This window comes from Stylophora pistillata, chromosome 13 (genome assembly GCF_964205215.1).
Source record: "Stylophora pistillata chromosome 13, jaStyPist1.2, whole genome shotgun sequence".
In the NCBI taxonomy this organism is placed as follows: domain Eukaryota; kingdom Metazoa; phylum Cnidaria; class Anthozoa; order Scleractinia; family Pocilloporidae; genus Stylophora; species Stylophora pistillata.
The window spans coordinates 18,295,694-18,323,679 of record NC_142531.1 but is presented as its reverse complement, the minus strand read 5'-3'; the positions used below and the strand labels follow the sequence as shown (position 1 = coordinate 18,323,679).

Sequence of the window (27,986 nt, the reverse complement as noted above, 5' to 3'; positions counted from 1 at the left end):
ACTTATCATTCAACCGCAAACATACAGTACAAAGAAGCCCTATCGTTTATCTAATGATATGCGGTATTTAGAGAGCGGTCTCTACAAGATTGGTGCGGAGTCTGAAAAGTTTTCTTGCTCTTGGTAAGTTTATCAGCATCACCATATCATTTAGGAGCGCTCACCAATGAAGATTACAGTCGTATACAACAATCAAAGGTTGATTAGCGCCCCGAAAGCTTAGCGTCCTTGGTTTGTGCGGTTTTTGCAAACTGAAGACACTTCACTGACAAAGTGCATCCCAACACTAGCAGGACAGGGATATCTGTGGTATGTCAAAGAAACCTCAGGAAAGGCTAAATGTAATTATCATCGCATTTTTTTGTTTCAAATTATTGCAACGCTCTGGAGGTTAAGAGTTTTTGCGAGTTCTTACAAGGCAAACTTAGAGCGAATTTTTCTTTCATTTTATTTATTATTTCTGCTATTCACACATAAAATTAGTTTGACGGCTATTTAAGGTTCAGTCTACTATATTCAGGGAAAAATGTGGACAGGATTTTAGACTATAAATGAATGATTTGCCGGACTCAGTTATCTAGAAACGAAAAGAGCCTGTGGAGCGGGAAAATTCGGATAACAAAACTTGTTTACTAATGAAATTCGTGCTCCGGTACACTCTCCATCGAACAGATTTGCAAACAGCATTTCCAAATTATTTCTAACTAAGCAACTAACGTTTTCTTACTTACTGGAAAATAGAAAAGAACGCAACGAATATTTTGCGCTGACAGTACAACGGTCAACGGCGGCGAAGACACTTGTATGGACTCATACTATGAGCTTAATTGTCCCGCCAAAAATATTTAAACATTTTTCATGTCATCGGTCTCGAAAAGCTCGAGTGTTGTTACGAACTCGGTGTTCGCCCTCATTTTAAAAGTGGAGCAAGCGTTTTCAAATTAATTTATTTTGAACTGTGTTTTCAAAATTCTCAGGTCTTCCTTCATGCAGCCTTGAGAAGACAGGGCCCTAGGTAAGATCAAGATTCAACAATAATAATACCAATATTACGATTTGTAATATATTCTAAAAGTAACTTAATCTCGAGCTTAGGATCATTTAGGTTCGTTGTCGGCGAAATTGCTCGACAACCATATCGCAAACATGGAGCCCAAGTGACCCTGGGAGCTCGAGATTACAAGTGACTAAATTTCGAAATTGTTATGAACAAGTAGTTAGTGTTCAAAGACGAAAAATCGTCGAGGATTTGCAGTAACGTTCGAGAATTTTCTAGCCTTCTTGAGTTTTAAGTCTTCTATTTAATTTATGAAATATTTCACAGAAAACACAGAAGGCTTGACGTCACAACCGTGTTTACGTACTCTCACCAGTAAACACTCTTTTATCTAATGGCAACACCCATTATCAATAGGAAGAGAATCCTACGTTTTGATTGGCTACTCGAGCGGGCAAGATGGGCTCATGTTGCCTGCTTTAATCCTGCTCAATGAAAAAAAAAAAAAAAAAAAAAAAAAATGAGAAAGACGTGAAATAAACGTGTAACTTCGTAATTTTTGAACAATGTCGGCGCTGGAGTCGTCAAAAGCGACAGTGACAATCAAAACAAAGGAAACATGAACGGTCCTTGTTGGTTTATCGTTCTACAACAATTGGCTTTCTTTCCCATACATACATACATACATACATACGTTAGTTGACCACTCCCTATGGGGGCTTTTCAGGGCCAATTCCCACCCATCCCACCCCAGGGGAGAACATCCACAACACAGTAATCTCGTGCGTGGGAAATTAACGTCTCCTACCCCTAACCCTGCAGGAGACGGGGCCTACGGTTTATTCGTCCTTGTCCGAGAAGACTAGAATATCTATCCATTTCTTGATTATAGAAAGGTAGCAAATTTTCCTCAGTTATTTTAAGACCATGGGTATCGCTCCGGCCGGGGCTCGAACCCTCGACCTCCCGCACAACACAATCCGGCGCTCTAACCGATTGAGCTAACCGGGAGGCTCTAGAAATAAGTTATTCTTAATTTCATCAAAGCGAAATATTTTTGCTCTTTAACGAATCCTTTATTGACCAAGCTTGTTCGGTCAAGATGGCTAGACTTAAGCCTCATTCTTTTTTTCACGCCCTCGTTTTTATGCTCGAATTCGTCTCGGTTCGTAAAAACGCAACAGAGAACTCGGCTACTATCTAGCCATCCTGGCCTCCCGCTCGATCAATAATACAACTGTATCGACCAATGAGAGCGCGCGTACAGTCTTAAATGTTTTTTTAAGAAATGAATAGTGTTCAATTCCAAAGCTGAGCCTTGGCGGAACTTGAAAAGGATTTTGGCAAAATGTTGTTCACCCGCTATTTTGTCTTCATCGAAAGGGATGGTCTCGATTTCTCTATCGAGATGGAACAGGCTTACAACTGTCAAGTTACCTGTATCGGTTATTTGGGGCGGAAATTCCAACGGGGAAATTACAACAATCACCACTGCTACGATTGATGATGCACACAATGAAGTAACAACTTGGAGAAAAAACACTTTCTTAGTTCCATACGGTAAAAATGGTCGCGACTTTATCGACTAGTTAACGAAGCACATCGACGACTGGAACAATGGATCCTCTATGCAACACCTTGCACTAAAAGCCGCTATTGTTCTTCTCGCTGTTGCGCTACAAAAGCCTGGTCAGAGATCGAAAGCAAAGGAACATCAAGAATGTCTTGAGAAACGAGTAATACTGTGGAGAAATGGCGAGATTGAGTCCCTATTACGCGAGGGGGGAATAATCCAACGGCGCTTATCAAAGTCGAACAAGAATGATCCATCAAATAAAGCGCGCATTTTTGCAAAGTTGGTCATGGAGGGCCAGATTAATTCGGCCCTGCGATATGTCAGTCAGGATTATAGCGGAGGAGTATTACCGCTGACGAGCGATGTTGTGAGAGAACTGAGAGAAAAACACCCTGATGCGCAGAGGGCCAAGCTAGGGTCGATGTTGTTTGGGCCTGTGGAAGATATACCTGACTTGGTGTTTCAAGGAATTAATGGAGAGTTTGTGAGAGAAGCTGCATTAAGAACTAAGGGGTCTGGCGGCCCCTCGAGTGTGGACGCCAATGGCTTCAAGAGGATCTTGGCATGCAAGTCTTTTAAGAGATCAAGTATCAACCTATGTGAGTCTATAGCTACACTCACAAGAAGACTGGGCACGGAATTTGTTGATCCGCTGACCATTGAACCTATCGTGGCCACTCGCCTTATTCTGCTTGACAAGGGTAACGGTGAGGTGACAAGGGTAACGGTGAGGTGCGCCCGATTGGTGTGGGCGCGGTGATTAGAAGAATAATTGGCAAATGCGTCACAAGAGTCACAAAACAAGATGTGATCAACGCTAGTGGGGCCATGCAGATCTGCGCAGGTCAGAGGAGCGGCGAGGAAGCCGCAATACATGCCATGCGCAATATCTTTGAAGGCGATGAAACTGATGCCGCCTTACTAGTTGACGCCTCTAACGCCTTCAATTCACTAAACAGAGCGGCCGCGCTTAATAACATCGGAGTGCTATGCCCATTGATCGCCATCTATGTAACTAACACTCATCGAGTTCCTACGCGCCTTTTTGTGGTTGGTGGTAGTGAGCTTAAATCTGCAGAAGGAACCACACAGGGAGACCCCTTAGCTATGTCAATGTATGCAATTAGTCTACAACCGTTAATGTCGTTACTTCAAAATCGAAGCACTGCAAAACAATGCTGGTTCGCAGATTACGTTACTGGAGCAGGATCCCTGGAAGAGGTTAAGCAATGGTGGGATGAGTTGAGAGAGGCTGGTCCGACCCTTGGATACTATTCTAACTCCAAGAAATGCTGGCTTGTTGTTAAGCCGGAAAAGGAAGGCCACGCGAAGGAAATGTTTGCAGGGACTGGTATCAACATCACCACCGAGGGACGCAAACACCTTGGTGCTGCTCTGGGCTCTCGGTCCTATCTTGAGCAATATGTGGATAGCAAGGTAGATGAGTGGGTGAAAGAAATGACGAGGTTGACGGAGTTTGCAAGATCTCAGCCACAAGCTAGTTACGCTGCATTCACATTTGGAATTCGACACTGGTGGACGTACTTTATGAGAACACTGCCGGATATTGAGAACCTACTGCAGCCCTCAGAGCATGCAATCTCGGATGTACTTATACCGTCGCTCATAGAACGTAACTGTTCTGAAGAAGAGCGTAGTCTGGTAGCATTACCAGTGCGTATGGGAGGCCTTGGGCTCATTAATCCATCTGATACTGCGGATGCGGAGTATTCAGTGTCTGTTAGGGTAAGCGCTCCACTTGTAAGCAAAATAGAGGCGCGATCCCATGAGACCCCAGAAGAGGCCGAGATACAACGACTGGTATACGTCACCCGGAAATAAAAGGATGGTACACTAAAAGAAAAGCTCGAGGAGGTGAAGGCCTTATTACCAGGCAAGACACAGAGAGCCGTATACCTGGCCTGTGAAAAAGGCGCATCCAACTGGCTTACAGTTATTCCTCTCAAAGACATGGATTTTGATCTCAACAAGCGTGAATTTCGGGACGCTGTGAGGCTTCGATATGATTGGCCAATACTCGACAATCCATCAGTATGTGTTTGTGGGAGCTTGTTCACAATGGATTACGCGATGATCTGCCAGCGTGGAGGCTTAGTCATTCAGCGTCACAATGAAATACGCGATGTACAGGCCGAGCTACTCGACATGGTTTGTTACGATGTGCAGGTGGAACCGGCCTTACAACCTATTACAGGCGAAGAATTTCCCAGAGGGACTAATCAAGCCCCTGACGCACGCCTCGACGTCTACTGTAGGGCTTTCTGGGAGCGACAGAGGGCTGCTTTTTTCGATATAAGGGTGTGTCATCCAAACGCAGACTCATTCAGAGATCTTAGCCCCAAGCAGATTTACAGGATTCATGAAAATGAAAAGAAGCGAAAATACAACTCCCGTGTAACAGAAGTAGAGCAAGGCACTTTCACCCCACTGGTATTTACAATGACGGGGGGGATGGCAGACGAATGCCTGAGGTACCACTCAAGATTAGCCGAGCTATTATCTGCCAAAAAAGCAAGAGAGCTACGCCACAACAATTTCATGGGCCAGAGCGAAAGTGTCCTTTGCAATTTTGCGGAGCGCGCTCCTATGTCTAAGGGGATCTAGAACCCTGAGAAGGAGGAACTTAGACATTAAAGACAGGGATCTGGAAGTAGAGAAGGGTCGAGCAAGACTTCCTTAAACTCATCAGTTATAAATTATTTTTATTGTTTTTATAGTAAGTTTTTCTTATTTTTTTGCGTTGAACTTTTGCAGACTTTACATTTCCTTTGTCAAGAGACTTAAAATTACTATCATTAATTGTTATCACTATAATCATTTTTATTATCATCATTTTTATCATCTTTATTATTATCGAAAAGCTCGAGAAGTAAACGTAGACGAGGTGTGTTTTTCTCAGATGGACATTTTAAAGTGTTTTTCGATTTTTAGGGTTTTTATCTACGTTTGGTAAATACTTTTGGTGACTTTAAATAAGGCTTACAAAGTGGTGAAACATTGAGCATGCGCAAAGAATCAGTTTTTGGCGGCCGCGTGCAAATTTCCCGCGCAAAGAAACCGCGACGTACTGTCTTGTGAGTTGTGAAACCCTGGGAATGCATGCGTAGACGTTTTACTATTGCGTTGAAAAAACTAGTTAGGAATGAGAATATTTTCTAAATATTTTATAGGTTTAAGTGATGACATCAAAAGGCGGTTACAGGAAAATATCCGGTGGTGACGACAACAAAGTCAGTTTTGCATCTGCTCTCTTTTTTCGTTGGATGAACGGAGTTCTTAAGCAAGGCAGTCAAAGACCTTTGGATCAAAATGACTTTTTACCATTGTCAGACGAGAACTCTGGCCGCTTTGTTACCGACAAGCTTCGAACAAGCTGGGAAGGCAAAAAACATCATTGCAAGATAAAAGGAAAAAGGCCTAAACTTTGGAAAAGCGTGTTTGATATGCTTTCTGTCAAAGATGTCATCATTATTTTGACAAGCAATATGTTGTGTACAACTTCACGTTTTCTCTTTCCATTGTTTCTCGGGTATTTCGTTTCTATGCTTATTTCAGCTGAAGCAAACAATACTTACCTGATCTACGCCTGCGCATTAGCTTTGTGTCTCAATGGTTTGATCGGTGGTCTTGGTCTACACCAGCAAGACTACAGATGTGAAGTGTTGGGGATCAAAATAGGCAGCGCCCTGAGGGGACTGGTGTACCACAAGGTAAGCAGGCTGATCCCTAAAGAGTATTCTATTCCTTTGTGGTGGGGTTATTAATTTATCTATCCAATCTGAAATTATAATTTTCCAGGAAACTTAACCATTTGCAATCAACTTGTGCTATAGTGAGACCTAGAAGGAGAGGATCATTGAACATGATTACTGGTTGCTGCTTCTACGAGACAACTGTAGAACTCGAGCGATCCTTCCCACCAACAAACAAGCAAATTAACAAACACTAACTCAGTCTACAGTTGATGGCATTTTCAAATGGTTGATGGTATATTCAGAATTGTAAACTCTTACGGCTTTCGAGCTTCCAAAATGTAACCTTATCATTGGAAAATTTTCTTCAAAAGTGTGTTGATAAATCTCCATGGTCAGATACAACGCGCCTGACACAAAACTTTTCTTCTATAGCTATCGCACAGAATAATTATTTAAGTCAAGAATAGCTTTATGTGTAGCTCCTTCTTGTTCGGGTAGATTCCCTTGTGATGAAAAAAGGAGAATGTTATTTTCATATGTCACTTGTGAACGGCCACCCTGCTAAGCGAGATTCAAACTGGCGACTGAGTTGTCGCATTATGGACACATTTGAAGATACTTTAGTAAAATTTCGATTATTCTCGTCTCGAAACACGGTTATGGCTATATTAAATGGCGGAGATTAAAATCTTATAGGTTTTGGCTCTTCAATGTCAAATCTTCACTCTCTTTCAGACACTTCTTCTCAGCAAACAGGTGTTACTGGAATTCACTGCAGGACGCTTATTTGACCTGATATCTAATGATGTTAAGAGAATGGAAGAAGAGACAGTCAAGTTTTTTTTCTTGACACCTTTTGCAGTCCTGTCGTATGCAGGAACAACATTCCTTATATACAATCTGATTGGTTGGCAGGCTACAGCGGGAGTGTTTCTCCTGTGTATTCTCATGCCATACTTTGCCGTCTTGTCCTATGGTAATGCTAAGCTGCGCTTGCGCACAGCTAAAATGTCCGATCAGCGAATCTCCCTTATGAATCAAGTAGTTTCCGGAGTCCGCGCAGTGAAAACGCATGCGTGGGAGGAAGAATATCAGCGAAAAATAGAAGATATACGAAGGTAAGGTAAATGACCATGTTCGGTCGGAGGTGGACTCCAACAACCATGCGGTGTGAGCCGCATTAAATATATATGCCTGAACTCATTTAAACTTACTTGTCATATCTCTCAGTTAGAACGCGCGCTATGATTGGTCGATTTAAGCGTCGATCAACTTGAAGCTTCAACATTCCCCTCAGGCAACCCCCCGGGTATTTGACCTTTTCAACATCGGTTCGTTTAAACTCCTCCCCCTCCCCCACCAGGCTAATGAACGGGGGCTGAATTTCAAAATGGCTGTTTTTCATTGTTACCGAGGAAGGAATTTTTGCTGTCATATTCTAATGGGAACTGGCTGTTTATCTTGACATAAGTTATCAAGAACTAAGTGTCAAAAAACACGCAAAGTTTTCTCTATTTACAGAATGGCGTCAACAACAGAGTGAATCTGCAACAGATTTCGAAAGCACTTGAGCAGTTATACTAAAACAATCATTCGCCTCAGGCTCACTGAATGTTTTTAATAATTCCCTTGACTTTGTCCGAGGGATTTTCAAATGTATTCACTTCACTTTCGTAATATTTGTTAAATCATAACTGATAGAACATTTCATTGAGCCAAACTCGTCTTCCGTGCTGCCTTATTTTTCATACATGGTGCTGGGGTCATGGGAGAATGGCACTTGCATGACGAAATGGACGATGAGAAATTTTTCAAAGGAAGGGTACACTTCTTGCGCTTTCACCTCATCAATATTTGATAGTAGAGAAGATTGGGGACAAGTAGGTTCGAGAGAATGCCCACATAACTTGCAATTATCTTTCTTCCGCTTCAGGAATGAAATCAGCGTCATTTCGAAGAGGACAACCATTCAGTCAAGTCTTGACGCCTTGTTGTACAGTGCGACGCCATTAGCTACTCTGGTGTCGGTAATTACTATGGTGCTCACAGGCCAGACCCTCACACCTGCTAATGTTTTTATGCTGCTGTCGTTTATGGGTGTTCTAAAACTTGCTGGCATGTTTAATTTGACAAATGGTTTCATGAGAACATATGACGCATACGTTTCACTTGAAAGAATCGAAGAATTCCTTCTTTTAGAAAATTTATCGGAGGCCTCGAAGGGTGATGAAAATAAGGAACACCAACAAAAGGTCGAGAGTACCTCCATTAAACAAAGTAGCGGATACTCAAAAAAAGAAGCCGAAAATATGAAGAACATTTCATCCTCTTTTGAAGTAACAGAACTAGGGCCAACTGATCTATGTGTGTCAAAGTTAACCTGCGCAAAAAGCCATCGTGAACATGAATTTATTCTTCAGGATATCAACTTTGTTGCACCTTTAAAGAGTTTAACAGTAATCACCGGGCCGGTTGGAAGTGGTAAGTCCACTCTACTCTCAGCGATCGCTGGTGAAATTTCCAACAGTAGTGGGACGATTTTGTATCGAGGCAATGTCATTTACTTGCCTCAGACTGCTTGGGTGTTCTCGGGAACAATAAAAGAAAACATTCTGTTTGGCCAGCCCTACGCAGAGTTCAAGTACGAAAGAATAATCGACGTCTGTGCTCTTAAAGAAGACTTTCAGCGATTACCTGATGGTGACCAAACAGTTGTTGGAGAACGCGGCGAGGTTCTGAGTGGAGGACAACAGGCAAGAGTAAGTTTAGCTCGTACAGTTTATGCTGAGGGAGATGTTTATCTGTTGGATGACCCACTGAGTGCTGTCGATTTTAAAGTTGGGCAACACATCTTTAACAAGTGCATCAAAGATCTACTGGCTGATAAAACTGTTCTGTTAACCTCTCATCAGCAACAGCACATGGAAAATGCCGATGAAGTGATTGTGTTGTACAGAGGGCGGGTACTGGATAAGGGACGCTTTATTGAGCTGTACGAAAAAGGTGTACTTAGTTCAACTGTTGACCCGCTCTATAAAGCAGCTCTGAAGGACAAAACAGAATCATTGGCGACGTTTACCTGGGAAAATACTGAGAAACACGTCGATGCTGAAAAATGCCAGAAAACACATTCTCTGCCTAATGAAGCGAAGAGTTTGGAGATAGCAAAGGAAGATCGTACAATTGGAGTTGTCACATCCAAGCTGTATTGGAACTACTTCAGAAGTGGAGCACATCCTTTGATGATAACTGGAATGGTTGTTTTAATTCTCATTACTCAAGGTAAACTTATTGTTACACTGAGTTACTAGCCTTGGGTCAGGCCCTAAAAGGGAATACAGCCGTATTTTTCTTATTATGTGCAAAGCATTCGATTGCAACTATCAATTTAAACAACAGTATGCGTTAATAATAAAAAATGGAAATTAACTTGCATTAAAACCTTCCTTAAAGTCTGCAAAATAAGCGTCTTTTTTCGCGGTTTTCTGCAGTGCAGGAACGAGCGTGAGACACGCACGAGGACAATGCGAAGGATGAGAGACGTGCGATTGGAGAAGCACGTGTTTAGCCGTTCTCGTTTGCCTCATGCTCGGCTTGCGCTTACCTCCACTCACCTCAAAAACAAGAAAGAGCCGGCTGTTATGTTGGCTACCTTACTAGCATTAAACTTTCGAGGGCAGATTTCTTTTAATGTAAACCATGGTTAACCTATTCATCTATCCACACATATTCAATTATTACATCCTAATGGTGTTTCTTTCAGCCATCATTGTTGCTCCGGACGTGTGGCTCTCGTTTCTTGCAAGGCTAATCCCAGAAGATCAGAAGAACAAGACTTATTTATCTGTCTTCGCCTGTCTGGTTGGCGCGTGTTTTATATTTACTATTATTCGGGCTTATGGATTCCTCCTACTTTCTCTAAAGTGCGCCGAGCGTCTTCACGATAAAATGGTTGTGGCCCTTTTACAAGCACCTGTCCTGTTCTTTGATTGTAATCCAGTGGGAAGAATCCTAAATCGCTTCTCGAATGATATTGGCTGCGTGGATGAGTTATTACCCAAAACATTCCTGGCAGCAATGCAGATGCTTTTGATGACATTTGCCCAAATTCTGGTAACAGTTGCCACAAATGTTTGGCTCGTGTTTCTCGTTGTTCCAATTTCCGCGCTGGTCGTTGTTCTTTCCAATTATTACTTGAAAACGGCCAGAGAACTAAAGAGGCTGGAGTCGATATCTCGTAGCCCGGTGTTCGCTCACTTTTCGGAGACTCTGGTTGGACTGGACACGATTCGTACAAGAGGAAGACAGACAGATTTTGTGGACACACTATACAGGTACGTTAGAAACATAGACTCAGGATGTGCTGCAAGAGCTGATTAATGTAAAGAGCACGGATGAGTTCTTATTGACACTATTTCCAACTTACATCGCCAGAATTTTGTCGTGTCTTTTGAGATTCTTACTGACTTTTGCCGAGACACTGGGTGACACTTCCGAGACATCGAGTGAACCTTTCCTTGCGGGAGTTTTTCGGAGAGTTGCGCTTTTTTTGAAAGGAAGGGAGAGGAATTTGTAGGAAGGCTCCATTCTATTATCAGGCGTATTTCTCTTCTATGAGAGCTAACTGTGATAAATACGCCTCCCTCCAGATATCAAGATGTTCATAATCAGGCATACATTATGGTGATGGCCAGCGGTAGATGGCTCGGTACACGTTTGGATTGTCTCAGTTCCCTGTTTGTTGGTGCAGTTGCTCTGGCTGCAGTCTTGGTATCTCAAGATGCCGGTAAGCTCAAGATTCTTAGTAACGTTTTTGAGTCTTATTATTTATCACGAATCTGTATGGTCGTGTATTAACACAGCATGCACTATTGAATAACGATAACACAGGTAAGACTATGCGCCCACTGTCATTGGTTGATAGGTGTGTACGGGTCAGAGTTGGGACATTTTTAGATTCGCAATAGTGCTTGGGAAATATTTTATGAAAGTAAATTGATGGAGGACTTTTTCCGTGTCTAAATAGCGTCATCTAAACCTGAAAGTGATTGGAAGAGTAGTGAATCTGGAAGTTATGCAAACCCATGTGGCAGTCATAACCTATCCACGGGTGGTTTTCAAACATGACAGAAAGTCGTGTGGCTTAGGAGCTCATTAAACTTTCACGTGTCTTTTATGATTCACCAGTAAATTTAGGTTGTCAACCTTAAAACAAAGAGCTAGTATATTATACTACTAATAATAATAATAATAGTAATAATAATAATAATAGTAATAATAATGATAATAATAGTAATAATAATAATAATTGTAATAATAATAATAATAATAATAATGTAGAGATGAAATAAACAATTCCTAATATAAGAGAAAAATCGAGTTTCCAGATGGGATTTGAACCCACGACCCTCACGGAGGGTCGTGGGTTCAAATCCCATCTGGAAACTCGATTTTTCTCTTATATTAGGAATTGTTTATTTCATCTCTACATGCTCACTTTGGGGGCTGGTTGGCTGCATGTGATGCTTTAATGCATGTGATGCTTTGATGTGACAGCGTGATGCTGTTAGTGAGCTTCTATGCGCTAGCTGATGTTTGGCTGTGTAGCCGCGTGATGCGGTTCCAGTCAATACCCACTAATTGACCCTTGCTCACCAGAGAGTCTCCTGTAGCTCAGTGGTTAGAGAATCCGGCTAGATCACGGAGGGTCGTGGGTTCAAATCCCATCTGGAAACTCGATTTTTCTCTAATAATAATAATAATAATAATAATAATAATAATAAAAGGGTTTCTATCTTTGCCATTAACTGACTGCCAGACTGGTCTGGAATTGATAGGATAAAAGTCTACTTTTCTTTTCAGCTTCTGCAGGTCTCGCTCTTGTTTACGTCATCCAAACTCTGAGCATCACTCAATACGCAGTTAGAAAAACCTCTGAAATGGAAAACTACATGACCTCAGTTGAACGAGTTGTGACCTACACCAAACTCGACGGGGAGCCTGGATACGGGGAAGAACGACAACCCCCAAAAGACTGGCCTCAGAGAGGAAGTATTATATTCAGAGATGTATCTCTGACTTACTATCCGGGGGGACCTCAAGTGCTGAAGCAAATCAATCTTAGCATTAAAGGGGGAGAAAAGATCGGAGTTGCTGGCCGTACGGGAGCTGGAAAGTCATCTTTTGTGGCAGCTCTTATGCGCATGCCTGATGCTGATGGAAATATAATCATTGACGATGTTCCAGTTAACGAGATAAGCCTCCAACAAGCCCGACGAGGTATCTCGGTTCTTGGCCAAAGCCCCGTTCTTTTTAGTGGATCGTTGAGAAAAAATCTCGACATCTTGAACAAGTTTCACGAAGCTGAATTATGGCAGGCTTTGGAGGATGTGCAACTGAAAGATTTTGTTGAGAGACTTGAGGCCAAGCTCGATCACGAACTACTGGAACATGGCGCTAATATCAGTGTCGGAGAGCGGCAGTTAATTTGCTTGGCTCGTGTGCTGCTACAACGAAGTAAAATAGTTGTCTTGGACGAGCCAACTGCGCATGTAGACCCAAACACAGAGCAGACGATATGGAATGTAGTGCGAGATAAACTGAAGGAGTCAACTGTCATCACCATAGCTCATCGTTTGAACACGATAAGAGACTGCCACAAGATTTTGCTGTTGAAAGATGGAAAAGTTGATGGTTTTGACAAATTTGATTCAATGGTAAAAAGTAACTGAGATGCGCTCTAAGGCGAAAGACCTCAATTGACAAGTCACATCTGATCCTGAAGAGGTCAAAAGATTGAAAGTTTAAAGAGCTTGCAGAGCTCTAATTCTGCACGTTATGTAAAAGAATAAAATTTTCTGCTTCTTGTTCGGTTTTTGTTCCTGTAGAGTATTCATAGGTCAAGTGAACGCTCTCATTCCTCTAATTCAACTGTACTTTATTCAATGATCAAGACAATATATTTCCAGTACAACACTAGTCATCAGTTATTTTATTTTTACTTAGGATAGTAGATTTACGGCATGATTGGAAGTTACTTAAAGTGGTAACGCTATATTACCATATGTAACGCAATACACCACAGCATCGTGTTTCTAGGTGTCACGCAACATCTATTTATCCGTGAGTCTGTTCAGTAATTGATCACAGATAAAGTCATTATATGGTAAGAAGAAAAAATGCGGCACACTAAAATCACTGCTCTCTTACCATTCTTTGACGCCCTCTGTGATGTTTTATTGAACTTACCCACCGTGACGTAGAATCTGTTTGCTTTATATTGTGACGATAGGTTTTCGGCTACAACTGAGCTCTCACAGGACGGGCAACAGCAACGGGGGAGAACTCGCTCGGTAGAGACAACTTAGTAATGTGGACGGAAACTCGTCAGATTTCCTGGTACACGGAGATCTACTTCAAGCGAGCTTGTACGAACGTCAAAGACTGACACAGCGTTTGGTTCCGCAATAGTTGATTATTCGATCATAGCACCAACCGACATGACCTCTAGCATGCACGACTTCGAAATAGAATGTGTAATCGCAGGATGTAATCGTGGGATGTAATCGAAAAGATTTTTGAAAAGGAGTGGAGGGGGGTGTCCACGACCAGAGAGTAACAGTTTGTCATATCAAAATTCACGTCGGGTATAGAGTTAATCTTCTCGGTTGAGCAGAAAGAATGAAAGGAGATACAGACCTACGAGACAACTGCATAGATGAGATAAATTTCCCCGGATTGAAAGGTTCGGCTGACAGGTAGCAGGAAGATTACACAACCATTCCCTTCTCGACTCTCCCGTAGTATCAGGGGCGCGCCTTTTTGGAAATTCAGCCTCTGGCAATTCAGTTTAAGTGAACAAAGCGACGATAAAATAGTGGCGATGTAGTCATGACGTCATCCAAATATACTGATGCCTTTCTATCACTAGCAGTCACTCGTGGTCAGTGGTGTGTACTTGTTTCACGCTTGGTCAAGCGTTAACATTACCAGAGAATAAATAAGGCTCTCAAAAAACGCGCGTTCAGTAAGTAAATAAACCAGCTTTACTTCGCAATCGCTGGTTGGTTACATGTAGTTGAACTGAGTAACGCAAATGATGAACTTTTGTTAAGTTGCTATTAGTGTGTAATTGTAAGTAGCAGTTCCGTATTTTGGCGTTTTTTTTTGTAAGAAAGATTGGTTTCATTTCGAGCGTTGCGAATTAATATTAATTATTTCTTAAGTAATGTTTAAAGAAAGAGCAGCAGTGTTTTATCCAAAAAAAAAAAGAAGCACGAGGCGGAGCCGAGTGTTTTTAGATCCGATAAAGCACGTGCTGCAAGTTTTTTGAACGGCTTCAAAAACCCTTGCCTCTCTAGAGGTTTAGATAAAAGTGAGAAAAACACGTGCTGCGAGTTTCTTGAACGGCTTCAAAAACTAATTCCTCTCTGGAGATTAAGATAAAGGTGACATGAATGCATTAAAGCTTAATTATATTCGGGTGGTAAAAGTGCTCCATGTTCGGCTACTTTTAAAGTTTCAGAGAGCTTTTACTTGAAATGCTGCATAAATGCGTGTTTCGAGAACCAAAAAGTTATTACTTTTGTATTTTACCTAGCCATGACCCACCCATTAATTTATGCGTGATCTTATTGACTACACTATGTAGCGTGGTGCAAAATCACCGGGCAGTTATCAATCATTATAGTTCAACACTAAATTTTCTCCGGTTCTTATTGGTTTGAATCGATCACGTGACGCGATGGTGTTCATCTGTGGAGAGACACTATCAGCCCATAGTGCCCGCACGCGGAAAATACCCAGATGGATAGTGCCCGTCCGCGGAAAATACCTGGATTGATGGTACTCATCTGTGAAAAGTTTTGAATAGTTTGACGGCCGCGAAGTTAGGCAGATCGGAAAAACAGTGACTTTTCAATTCTGACAGGTATAACGTATTATTTAGCCAATGTACGGTTGCGAATTATTGACATTTGTGACAAGCTGTAGGCGCGGAAGAAAATTTAGTGGTGAACAATAAAAACAATAGAGTATTTATGTCTCGGAACTATCGGTCTGATAGTTGCCTCTTGGAAATTTAATGTTCTTAAAACAAGTATATTTGCCCGAGAAGCGAAGCTTCGAGGGCAAATATTTGTTTTAAGAACATCAAATTTCCGCGGGGCAACTATCAACCGATAGTTCCTCGACAGAAACACTCTCTTGTTTAAATAACACCTGTTTACGTCGATATTTGTCCTCCGATTATTTCTGTCGAAAAGAAAAAAAAAAGCCAGCTCAAGACTTTCACATTTTTATCCTTATTACTTAACATGCAGGAAAAACCGACTCGTTTTGATGGGTCCAGTGCTCTGGCTGGAAAGTAAAAACAGTTACTTAAAATTTGCTGACAGCCGCCTTGAGGGACAAATTCACTGTGTATTTGGTACAGCTCTTTACAGCAATTATAGAGACCTCTAAGCTTGAGGCCCAATTAAGAAGAGGGGTGTTGGGCCGTATCCCGTAAATTCCGATTCGATTTTCTAAAATCTCTATTTTAATTATCCCGTACCCCGATAACCCATAATAGGGAGCCTCAAGCCTTACCTTGGGGGAGGGGGTTGTCGAGATTAAGGGTCCAAGACCAGAGAGTAATAGGTTGTCATATGAAAATTCTCGTCCGGTATAGATTTAATCTTCTCGGATGAGCAGAAAGAATGAAAGGAGATACTGCATCGGATGAGTTAAGTTCCATGTAAGATGAATAACTTTGCTGTAGTCTCATTCAAACATATTAACTTAAAGAAGGGACTATAAGGTTCGGATAACTACAAGGTTCGATGGCAGGAAGATTACACAACCATTCCCTTCTCCCGTCCTATCAGGGACCCGCCCTTTTGGGAAACTTCAGCCTCTGGAAATTTAGTTTAAGTTAACAAAGCGACGATAAAATAATGGCGATGTAACTATGACGTCAGCCAAATATACTGATGCTCTCCTATCACGAGCACACACTCGTGGTCACTCGGGGTCAGTAGTGTGTACTTTTTTCACGCTTGGTCAAGTGTAAACATTGCTTAATATGCAATATACATATAACCGCAGTTTCTGCTCCGTTTCCCCCGCATAAATAAAGCTCTCAAAAAAAACGCGCGTTCAGTAAGTAAATGGCCGGCTTTACTTTGCAATCGCTGGTTGGTTATAGGTAGTTGAACTGAGTTACGCAAATGATAAACTGCTCGTAAGTTGCTTTTCAGTGTGTAATTGTAAGTAGCAGTTTTATGTATTGGCTTTTCTTTTTGTAAGAAAGATTGATTTCATTTCGAGCGTTGCCAACGAATATTAATTCTTAAGCTAATAAAATAGTTTGAAAGTTCTTAAAACCATCGCGCTGACTTCATATCTTCTGCATCAAAACAAAAAGACACGTGGCTATTTCACACTATTGTGTGCGTCGCTCAGTTATAAAGATGTCATCTTCGATTCCAAGCTTCGATCGACCAGAGATGAGATTCAAAATTGGCGCGAAATAAATTCATCCGAAACTTATCATTCAACCGCAAACATACAGTACAAAGAAGCCCTATCATTTATCTAATGATATGCGGTATTTAGAGAGCGGTCTCTACAAGATTGATGCGGAGTCTGCAAAGTTTTCTTGCTCTTGGTAAGTTTATCATCATCACCATATCATTTAAGAGCGCTCGCCAATGAAGATTATAGTCGTATACAGCAATCAAAGGTTGATTAGCGTCCCGAAAGCTTAGTATCCTTGGTTTGTACGGTTTTTGTAAACTGAAGAGCGCTCGCCAATGAAGATTATAGTCGTATACAGCAATCAAAGGTTGATTAGCGCCCCGAAAGCTTAGTGTCCTTGGTTTGTACGTTTTTTGTAAACTGAAGACACTTGACCTTCACTGTCAAAGTGCATCCCAACACTAGCAGGACAGGGATATCTATGGTATGTCAAAGAAACCTCAGGAAAGGCTAAATGTAATTATCATCGCATTTTTTGTTTCAAATTATTCCAACGCTCTGGGGGTTAAGAGTTATTGCGAGCTCTTACAAGGCAAACTTAGAGCGAATAAAATTAGTTTGACGCTATTTAAGGTTCAGTCTACTATATTCGGGGAAAAATGTGGACAGGATTTCAGACTTTTAATGAATGATTTACCGGACTTATTTAGAAACGAAAAGAGTCTATGGAGAGGGAAAATTCATGCTCTGATACACTCTCCATCGAACGAATTTGCAAACAGCATTTACAAAGTATCTCTAAATAAGCAACCAACGTTTTCCTACTTACTGGAAAATAGAAAAAAACGCAACGAATATTTTGTGCTCACACTACAACGGTCAACGGCGGCGAGGACACTTTTATGGACTCATACTATGAGCTTAATTGTCCCGCCAAAAATATTCAAACATTTTTCATGTCATCGGTCTCGAAAAGCCCGATATTATACAGAAAACACAGAAGGTTGACGTCACAACCGTGTTTACGTACTCTCACAAGTAAACACTCTTTTATGTAATTTCGATGGCAGCACCCGTGGGCAATAGGAAGAGAATCCTACGTTTTGATCGGCTACTCGAGCGGGCAAGATGGGATCACGTTGCCTGCTTTGATCCTGCTTATTGAAAAAAAACAAAGAAAATGAAAAAGACGTGAAATAAAGGTGTAACTTCGTAATTTTTGAACAATGTCGGCGCTGGAGTCGTCAAAAGCGGCAGTGACAATCAAAACAAATAAAAAATAAACGGTCCTTATTGGTTTATTATCCTGAAACAGTTGGCTTTCTTTCCCAGCTCTAGAAATAAGTCATATTGATTTCATCAAAGCGAAATATTTTTGCTCTTTAACGAATCCTTTATTAACCAAGCTTGTTCGGTCAAGATGGCTAGACTTTAGCCTCATTCTTTTTTCCCCTCGTTTTTACGCTCGACTTCGTCTCGGTTCGTAAAAACGCAAAAGAGCACTCGGCTACCATGAATACCCATCCCTCCCGCTCGATCAATAATACAACTGTATCGACCAATGAGAGCGCGCGTACAATCTTAAATGCTTTTTTAAGAGGTGAATAGTGTTCAATTCCAAAGCTGAGGCTTGGCGGATCTTGAAAAAGATTTTGGCCAAAGGTTGTTCTCCCGCTATTTTGTCTCCATTGAAAGGGATGGTCTCGATTTCTCTATCGAGCTGGAACAGGCTAACAAAGAGGTAAAACGTTGAGCATGCGCAAAGAATCAGTTTTTGGCGGCCGCGTGCAAATTTCCCACGCAAAGAAACCGCGACTAACCGACTTGTGACTTCTGAGACCCTGGAAATGGGGCATGCGTAGACGTTTTACTATTGCGTTGAAAAAGCTAGTTATGAATGAGAATATTTTCTAAATTTTGTCTAAATATTTTATAGGTTTAACTTAAGTGATGACATCAAAAGGCGGTTACAGGAAAATCTCCGGTGATGACGACAACGAAGTCAGTTTTGCATCTGCTCTTTTTTTTCGTTGGATGAACGGAGTTCTTAAGGAGGGCAGTCAAAGAGCTTTGGATCAAAATGACTTTTTACCATTGTCAGACGAGAACTCTGGCCGTTTTGTCACCGACAAGCTTCGAACAAGCTGGGAAAGCAGGAAACGTCATTGCAAGATAAAAGGAAAATGGCCCAAACTTTGGAAAAGCGTGTTTGATATGCTTTCTGTCAAAGATGTAATCATCATTTTGACGGGAAATATATTGTATACAACTTCGCTCCTCCTGTTTCCACTGTTTCTCGGGTATTTCGTTTCTATGCTTATGTCAGCTGAGGCAGAGAATACTTACCTGTTCTACGCCTGCGCATTAGCTATGTCTCTCAATGGTTTGATCGGTGGTCTTGGTATGCACCAGCAAGACTACAGATGTGAAGTGTTGGGGATCAAAATAGGCAGCGCCCTGAGGGGACTGGTGTACCACAAGGTAAGCACGATCCTAAACAATATTCTATTCCTTTGTGGTGGGGTCAATAATTTATCTATCCGAACTAAAATTATATTTTTTCAGGAACCCTAACCATTTGCAATCATCTTATGACATAGTGAGACCTAGAAGGAGAGGATCATTGAACATGATTACTGGTTGCTGTTTCTACGAGAGAACTGTAGAACTCATACGATCCTACCCATCAACAAACAAACTATTAAAAAACAGTAACTTAGTCTATAGTTGATGGAAAAGTATACTCCAAGACCATAAACTTTTTTATTCAATCATGAAAAAGTATATTCAGAATTGTAGACTCTTACGGCTTTCGAACCTCCAAAAGTAACCTTATTATTCGAAAATTTTGTTCAAAAGTGTGCTGATAAATCTCCATGGTCAGATACAACGCGCCTGACACAAAACATTTCTTCTATAGCTATCGCACAGAATAATTATTTAAGTCAAGAATGCCTTTTTGTGTAACTCCTTGTTCAGGTAGATTCCCTTGTGATGAAAAAAGGAGAATGTTACTTTCATACGTCACTTGTGAACGGCCACCCTGCTAAGCGAGATTCAAACTGGCGACTGAGTTGTAGCATTATGGACACATTTGAGGATACTTTGGTAAAAGTTCGATTATTCTCGTCTCAAAACGCGGTTATGGCTATATTAAATGACAGAGATTAAAATCTAATAGGTTTTGACACTTTAATGTCAAATCTTCACTCTCTTTCAGACACTTCTTCTCAGCAAACAGGTGTTACTGGAATTCACTGCAGGACGCGTATTTGACCTAATATCTAATGATGTTAAGAGAATGGAAGAAGAGACAGTCAATTTTTTTTTCTTTACACCTTTCGCAGTCCTTTTGTATGCAGGAATTCCAATCCTTATATACAATCTGATTGGTTGGCAGGCCACTACGGGTGTGTTCCTCCTGTGTATTCTCATGCCATACTTTGCCGTCTTGTCCTACGCTAATGCTAAGCTGCGCTTGCGCACAGCTACAGTGTCCGATCAGCGAATCTCCCTTATGAATCAAGTAGTTTCCGGAGTCCGCGCAGTCAAATCGCATGCGTGGGAGGACGAATATCGGCGAAAAATAGAAGATATACGAAGGTAAGGTAAATGACCATGTTCGGTCGGAGGTGGACTCCAACAACCATGCGGTTTAAGCCGCGTTAAATATATATGCCTGAACTCATTTCAACTTACTTGTCATACCTCTCAGTTAGAACGCGCGCTATGATTGGTCGATTTAAGCGTCGATCAACTCTGGGTATTTGACCTTTTGAACATCGGTTCGTTCAAACTCCTCCCCCTCTCCCACCAGGCTAATGAACAGGCGCTAAATTTCAAAATGGGTTTTTTTCATTGTTACCGAGGAGGGAATTTCTGTTGTCACATTCTAGTGGAAACTGGCTGTTTATCTTGACATAAGTAATCAAGAATTATGTATAAAAAACACGCAAAGTTTTCTTTATTTACAGAATAACGTCAACAACAGAGTGAATTTGCAACAGATTTTGAAAGGACTTGAGCAGTTATACTAAAACAATCATTCGCCTCAGGCTCACTGAATGTTTTTAATAATTCCCTTGACTTTTTCGAAGGGATTTTCGAATGTATTCACTTCACTTTCGCAATAATTGTTAAATCATAACTGATAGAACATTTCATTGTGCCAAATTCGTCTTCCGTGTTGCCTTATTTTTCATACATGGTGCTGGGGTCATAGGAGAATTGCACTTCCATGACGAAGTGGACGATGGGAAATTTTTCAAAGGAAGGGTACACTTCTCGCGCACTTATCTCATTAATATTTTATATTATTAAAAACTGGATCATTGGATAATGCAATTCAAGTCTTTTTATTGGCTTAGCCATTATGGTATATGAGCCAATATACCATAATCTACAAATATGGTCAGCGTACGCGTCAGCTTAAAATCAAATTAAAGGGAACTAAAAAAGTCGTTTTCTTCCTACAAAATAATGATTTTTTGAGAGCGTTTTTAACAAACAATTATTATATGACTGTGTCTCACAAGGACTGGGAACTACAGAATTCACGAATTTGATTGGCTGAAATCAATATTAAAGGCGGTCTAGATTTTCCCATCTAGACCGGTTTAGAAATAAAGGGTACAAAGAATATAAAAAACTGGCACATCAGTTACAGCCATATAATAAACATCTTATTAACCGAGCTAGGTCGGTCTGTAATGGGAGAATCTTGACCTAGGTCGCTGATACAGATCTCACTGCATTCGGTCTGTACTGGCGACCTCGGTCAAGATTCTCCCATACAGACCTCCCGCTCGGTTAATAAGGACTAAGTAGAGAAGATTGGGGACGAGTATGTTCGAGAGAATGCCCACATAACTTTCGATGATCTTTTTTCTTCAGAAATGAAATCAGCGTCATTTCGAAGAGGACAACCATTCAGTCAAGTCTTGATGCCTTGTTGTACAGTGCAACGCCATTAGCTACTTTGGTGTCAGTGATTACTATGGTGCTTACAGGCCAGACCCTCACACCCGCTAATGTTTTTATGCTATTGTCGTTTATCGGTGTTCTAAATCTTTATGGCATGTTTAATTTGACAAATGGTTTCCTGGGAACATATGACGCATACGTTTCACTTGAAAGAATCGAAGAATTCCTTCTTTTAGAAAATTTATCGGAAGCTTCGGAGGATGATGAAAATAAAGAACACCGACAGAAGGCAGAGAGTACCTCCACTAAACAAAGTAGCGAAAATATGAAGAACATTTCACCCTCTTGTGAAGTAACAGAATTAAGGCCAACTGATCTATGTGTGTCAAAGTTAACCTGCCCAAAAAGCCACCGTGAAAATGAATTTATTCTTCAGGATATCAACTTTGTTGCACCTTCAAAGAGTTTAACAGTAATTACCGGGCCGGTTGGAAGTGGTAAGTCTACTCTACTCTCAGCGATCGCTGGTGAAATTTCCAACAGTAGTGGGACGATTTTGTATCGAGGCAATGTCATTTACTTGCCTCAGACTGCTTGGGTGTTCTCGGGAACAATAAAAGAAAACATTCTATTTGGCCAGCCCTACGCGGAGTCCAAGTACGAAAGAATAATCGACGTCTGTGCTCTGAAAGACGACTTTCAGCGGTTACCAGATGGTGACCAAACAGTTGTTGGAGAACGCGGCGAGGTTCTGAGTGGAGGACAACAGGCAAGAGTAAGTTTAGCTCGTGCAGTTTATGCTGAGGGAGATTTTTATCTGTTGGATGACCCACTAAGTGCTGTCGATTTTAAAGTTGGGCAACACATCTTCAACAAGTGCATCAAAAATCTACTGGCTGATAAAATCGTTCTGTTAACCTCTCATCAGCAACAGCACATGGAAAATGCCGATGAAGTGATTGTGTTGTACAAAGGGCTGGTACTGGATAAGGGACGCTTTATTGAGCTGTATGAAAAAGGTGCAATTAGTTCAACTGTTGACCCGCTCTATAAAGCAGCTCTGAAGGACAAAACAGAATCATCGGCGACGTTTACCTGGGAAAATACTGAGAAACACGTCGATGCTGAAAAATGCCAGAAAACACTTTCTCTGCCCAATGAAGCGAAGAGTTTGGAGATAGCAAAGGAGGATCGTACAATCGGAGTTGTGACATCCAAGCTGTATTGGAACTACTTCAGAAGTGGAGCACATCCTTTGATGATAACTGGAATGGTTGTTTTATTTCTCATTACTCAAGGTAAACTTATTGTTAGACTGAGTTACTAGCCTTGAATCAGGCCCTAAAAGGGAATACAGCCGTATTTTTCTTATTACGTGCAAAACATTCGATTGCAACTATCGTTTTAAACAACAGTATGCATTAATAATAAAAAATGGAAATTAACTTTCATTAAAACCTTGCTTAAAATCTGCAAAATAAGCGGCTTTTTTCGCGCTTTTCTGTAGTGCAGGAACGAGCGTGAGGCACGCACGAGGACAATGCGAAGAATGAGAGACGTGCGATTGGAGACGCACGTGTTTAGCCGTTCTCGTTTGCCTCATGCTCGGCTTGCGCTTACCTCCACTCACCTCAAAAACAAGAAAGAGCCGGCTGTTTTGTTGGCTACCTTACTAGCATTAAACTTTCGAGGGCAGTTTTCTTTTAATATATACCATGGGTAACCTATTCATCTATCCACACATATTGCAGTGCTTACAGAAATATCCTCAACCTGCAAATAGAAATATTTAATCTAGGCGGGTAGTGTATAAACAATGTTCAGTTAAATGATGACATACAAATACATTACAATTACTACATCCTAGTGGTGTTTCTTTCAGTCATCATAGTTGCTCCGGACGTGTGGCTCTCGTTTCTTGCAAGGCTAATCCCAGAAGATCAGAAGAACAAGACTTATTTATCTGTGTTCGCCGGTCTGGTTGGCGCGTGTTTTATATTTACTATTATTCGGGCTTATGGATTCCTCCTACTTTCTCTAAAGTGCGCCAAGCGTCTTCATGATAAAATGGTTGTGGCCATTTTACAAGCACCTGTCCTGTTCTTTGATTGTAATCCAGTGGGAAGAATCCTAAATCGCTTCTCGAATGATATTGGCTGCGTGGATGAGTTATTACCCAAAACATTCCTGGCGGCAATGCAGATGCTTTTGATGACATTTGCCCAAATTCTGGTAACAGTTGCCGCAAATGTTTGGCTCGTGTTTCTCGTTGTTCCAATTTCCGTGCTGGTCGTTTTTCTTTCCAGTTATTACTTGAAAACGGCCAGAGAACTAAAGAGGCTGGAGTCGATATCTCGTAGCCCGGTGTTCGCTCACTTTTCGGAGACTCTGGTAGGACTGGACACGGTTCGTACAAGGGGAAGACAGACAGATTTTGTGGACACACTATACAGGTACGTTAGAAACATTGATATTGAGGATGTGTTGCAAGAGCTGATTAATGTAAAAAGCACGGATGAGTTGTTATTGACACTATTTCCAACTTACATCGCCAAACTTTTGTCGTGTCTTTTGAGATTCTTACTGACTTTTGCCGAGACACTGGGTGACACTGCCGAGATATCGAGTGAACCTTTCCTTGGGGGAGTTTTTTCGGAGAGTTGCGCTTTTTTTGAAACGAAGGTAGAGGAAGTTGTAGGAAGGCTCCATTCTATTATCAGGCGTATTTGTCTTCTATGAGAACTAACTGTCATAAACACTCGTCCCTACAGATACCAAGATGTTCACAATCAGGCATACATTATGGTGATGGCCAGCGGTAGATGGCTCGGTACACGTTTGGATTGTCTCACTTGCCTGTTTGTTGGTGCAGTTGCTCTGGCTGCAGTCTTGGTATCTCAAGATGCCGGTAAGCTGAAGATTCTTATTAACGTTTTTGAGTCTTATTATTTATCACTAATCTGTATAGTCGTGTATTAACACAGCATGCACTACCAAATAATGATAACCCAGGTAAGACTATACGCGCACTGTCATTGGTCGATAGGTGTGTACGGGTCAGAGTTGGGACATTTTTAGATTCGTGATAATTCTTGGGAAATATTTTATGAAAGTAAATTAATGGAGGACTTTTTCCGTGTCTAAATAGCCTCATCTAAACATGAAATTGTTTGAAAGAGTAGTGTATGTGGAAGTTATGCAAACCCATGTGGCAGTCATAACCTATCCACGGGTGGTTTTTAAACACGACAGAAAGTCGTGTGGCTTAGGAGCTCATCAAACTTTCACGTGTCTTTTATGACTCACCAGTGAAATTTAGGTTGTCAACCTTAAAACAAAGAGCTGGTATATAATAATAGTAATGGTAATAATAATAATAATAATAATAATAATAATAATAAAAGGGTTTCTATCTTTGCCATTAACTGACAGCCAGACTGGTATGGAATTGATAGAATAAAAGTCTACTTTTCTTTTCAGCTTCTGCAGGTCTCGCTCTTGTTTACGTCATCCAAACTCTGAGCATCACTCAATACACAGTTAGAAAAACCTCTGAAATGGAAAACTACATGACCTCAGTTGAACGAGTTATGACCTACACCAAACTCGACGGGGAGCCTGGATACGGGGAAGAGCGACAACCCCCAAAAGACTGGCCTCAGAGAGGAAGTATTATATTCAGAGATGTATCTCTGACTTACTATCCGGGGGGACCTCAAGTGCTGAAGAAAATCAATCTTAGCATCAAAGGAGGAGAAAAGATTGGAGTTGCCGGCCGCACGGGAGCAGGGAAGTCCTCTTTTGTGGCAGCTGTTATGCGCATGCCTGATGCTGATGGAGATATAATCATTGACGATGTTCCAGTTAACGAGATAAGCCTTCAACAAGCCCGACGAGGTATCTCGGTTCTTGGCCAAAGCCCCGTTCTTTTTAGTGGATCGTTGAGAAAAAATCTCGACATCTTGAACAAGTTTCACGACGCTGAATTATGGCAGGCTTTGGAGGATGTGCAACTGAAAGATTTTGTTGAGAGACTTGAGGCCAAGCTCGATCACGAACTACTGGAACATGGCGCTAATGTCAGTGTCGGAGAGCGGCAGTTAATTTGCTTGGCTCGTGTGCTGCTACAACGAAGTAAAATAGTCGTCTTGGACGAACCAACTGCGCATGTAGACCCAGACACAGAGCAGACGATATGGAATGTAGTGCGGGACAAACTGAAGGAGTCAACTGTCATCACTATAGCTCATCGTTTGAACACGATAAGAGACTGCCACAAGATTATGCTCTTGAAAGATGGAAAAGTTGATGGATTTGACAAATTTGATTTAATGGTAAAAAATAACTGAGATGCGCTCTAAGGTGAAAGACCTCCGTTGACAAGTCACATCTGATCCTGAAGAGGTCAAAAGATTGAAAAGTTTATAGAGCTTGCAGAGCTCTAATTCTGCACATTGTGTAAAAGAATAAAATTTTCTGCTTGTTGTTCGGTTTTGGCTCCTGTAGAGTATTCATAGGTCAAGTGAACACTGTTATTCGTGTTATTCAACTGTACTTTATTCAATGATCAAGACAATATATTTCCAGTACAACACTAGTTATCAGTTATTTTATTTTTCCTAAGGATAGTAGATTTACGGCATGATTGGAAGTTACTTGAAGTGGTAACGCTATATTACCATATGTAACGCAATACACCACAGCATCCTGTTTCTAGGTGTTACGCAACATCCATTTATCCGTGAGTCTGTTCAGTAATTGATCACAGATAAAGTCATTATATGGTAAGAAGAAAAAATGCGGCACACTAAAATCACTGCTTTCTTACCATACTTTGACGCCCTCTGTGATGTTTTATTGAACTTACCCACCGTGACGTAGAATCTGTTTGCTTTATATTGTGACGATAGGTTTTCGGCTACAACTGAGCTCTCGCAGGTAAGGCAGCAGCAACGGGGGAGAACTCGCTCGGTAGAGACAACTTAGTAATGTGGACGGAAACTCGTCAGATTTCCTGGTACACGGAAATCTACTTCAAGCGAGCTTGTACGAACATCAAAGACTGACACAGCGTTTGGTTCCGCAATAGTTGATTATTCGGTCATAGCACCAACCGACATGACCTCTAGCATGCACAACTTCGAAATAGAATGTGTAATCGCAGGATGTAATCGTGGGATGTAATCGAAAAGATTTTTGAAAGGGAGGGGAGGGGGGGGTGTCCACGACCAGAGAGTAACAGGTTGTCATATCAAAATTCACGTCGGGTATAGAGTTAATCTTCTCGGTTGAGCAGAAAGAATGAAAGGAGATACAGACCTACGAGACAACTGCATAGATGAGATAAATTTCCCCGGATTGAAAGGTTCGACTGACAGGTAGTAGGAAGATTACACAACCATTCCCCTCTCGATTCTCCCGTAGTATCAGGGGCGCGCCTTTTTGAAAATTCAGCCTCTGGCAATTCAGTTTAAGTGAACAAAGCGACAATAAAATAGTGGCGATGTAGTCATGACGTCAGCCAAATATACTGATGCCTTTCTATCACTAGCAGTCACTCGTGGTCAGTAGTGTGTACTTTTTTCACGCTTGGTCAAGTGTGAACATTACCAGAAAATAAATAAGGCTCTCAAAAAACGCGCGTTCAGTAAGTAAATAAACCAGCTTTACTTCGCAATCGCTGGTTGGTTACATGTAGTTGAACTGAGTAACGCAAATGATGAACTTTTGTTAAGTTGCTTCTCAGTGTGTAATTGTAAGTAGCAGTTCCGTATTTTGGCGTTTTTTTTGTAAGAAAGATTGGTTTCATTTCGAGCGTTGCGAATTAATATTAATTATATCTTAAGTAATGTTTAAAAAAAGAGCAGCAGTGTTTTATCGGGTTTAAAAAAAAAAAAAACATGAGGCGGAGCCGAGTGTTTTTAGATCCGATAAAGCACTTGCTGCAAGTTTTTGAACGGCTTCAAAAACCCTTGCCTCTCTAGAGGTTTAGATAAAAGTGAGAAAAACACGTGCTGCGAGTTTCTTGAACGGCTTCAAAAACTAATTCCTCTCTAAAGATTACGATAAAGGTGACAAGAATGCATTAAAGGTTAATTATATTCAGGTAGTAAAAGTGCTCCATGTTCGGCTGCTTTTAAAGTTTCAGAGAGCTTTTACATGAAATGCTGCATAAACGCGTGTTTCGAGAACCAAAAAGTGCCGAGGAAGAGAAGGAGTGCTTAGATAGTTGTATTCGAAAGTCTACGCGGCATGCCACAAAGTGGGCTTACAAAATGTTTGGCGAGTGGCAAAGTTCAAGAAGAAATAAAGACGC

General features: G+C 41.2%; 2 protein-coding genes and 1 pseudogene across 3 annotated transcripts; all 3 read left to right on the top strand.

Moving 5' to 3' along the window:
• Positions 1–77: 77 nt before the first annotated feature.
• On the top strand, positions 78–5,562 carry LOC148717963 (uncharacterized; annotated as a pseudogene). Its single transcript, XR_015994774.1, has 3 exons — positions 78–123; positions 978–1,015; positions 1,325–5,562. The product of XR_015994774.1 is annotated as an uncharacterized LOC148717963 (transcript).
• Positions 978–14,562, top strand: LOC111333517 (ATP-binding cassette sub-family C member 4). Its single transcript, XM_088743522.1, has 7 exons — positions 978–1,015; positions 5,765–6,304; positions 7,025–7,407; positions 8,223–9,571; positions 10,053–10,623; positions 10,939–11,075; positions 12,152–14,562. Exons 2-7 carry the CDS (start codon positions 5,774–5,776, stop codon positions 13,018–13,020), a joined length of 3,840 nt encoding a protein of 1,279 aa, XP_088599648.1. The 5' UTR covers positions 978–1,015; positions 5,765–5,773; the 3' UTR covers positions 13,021–14,562.
• Positions 14,563–16,790: 2,228 nt separating this feature from the next.
• On the top strand, positions 16,791–26,267 carry LOC111333515 (ATP-binding cassette sub-family C member 4-like). Its single transcript, XM_088743237.1, has 7 exons — positions 16,791–16,937; positions 18,684–19,228; positions 19,968–20,350; positions 21,641–22,968; positions 23,553–24,123; positions 24,442–24,578; positions 25,151–26,267. Exons 2-7 carry the CDS (start codon positions 18,698–18,700, stop codon positions 26,017–26,019), a joined length of 3,819 nt encoding a protein of 1,272 aa, XP_088599363.1. The 5' UTR covers positions 16,791–16,937; positions 18,684–18,697; the 3' UTR covers positions 26,020–26,267.
• Positions 26,268–27,986: the final 1,719 nt, after the last annotated feature.

Bases quoted from the DNA above. Each gene is read 5' to 3' on its own strand.
- LOC111333517 (XM_088743522.1), top strand. From the start codon at position 5,774: ATGACATCAAAAGGCGGTTACAGGAAAATATCCGGTGGTGACGACAAC. The intron at 7,408-8,222 runs GTAAGGTAAATG...CTTCCGCTTCAG, and splicing joins AAAATAGAAGATATACGAAG to GAATGAAATCAGCGTCATTT. The intron at 10,624-10,938 runs GTACGTTAGAAA...GCCTCCCTCCAG, and splicing joins TTTGTGGACACACTATACAG to ATATCAAGATGTTCATAATC.
- LOC111333515 (XM_088743237.1), top strand. From the start codon at position 18,698: ATGACATCAAAAGGCGGTTACAGGAAAATCTCCGGTGATGACGACAAC. The intron at 20,351-21,640 runs GTAAGGTAAATG...TTTTTTCTTCAG, and splicing joins AAAATAGAAGATATACGAAG to AAATGAAATCAGCGTCATTT. The intron at 24,124-24,441 runs GTACGTTAGAAA...TCGTCCCTACAG, and splicing joins TTTGTGGACACACTATACAG to ATACCAAGATGTTCACAATC.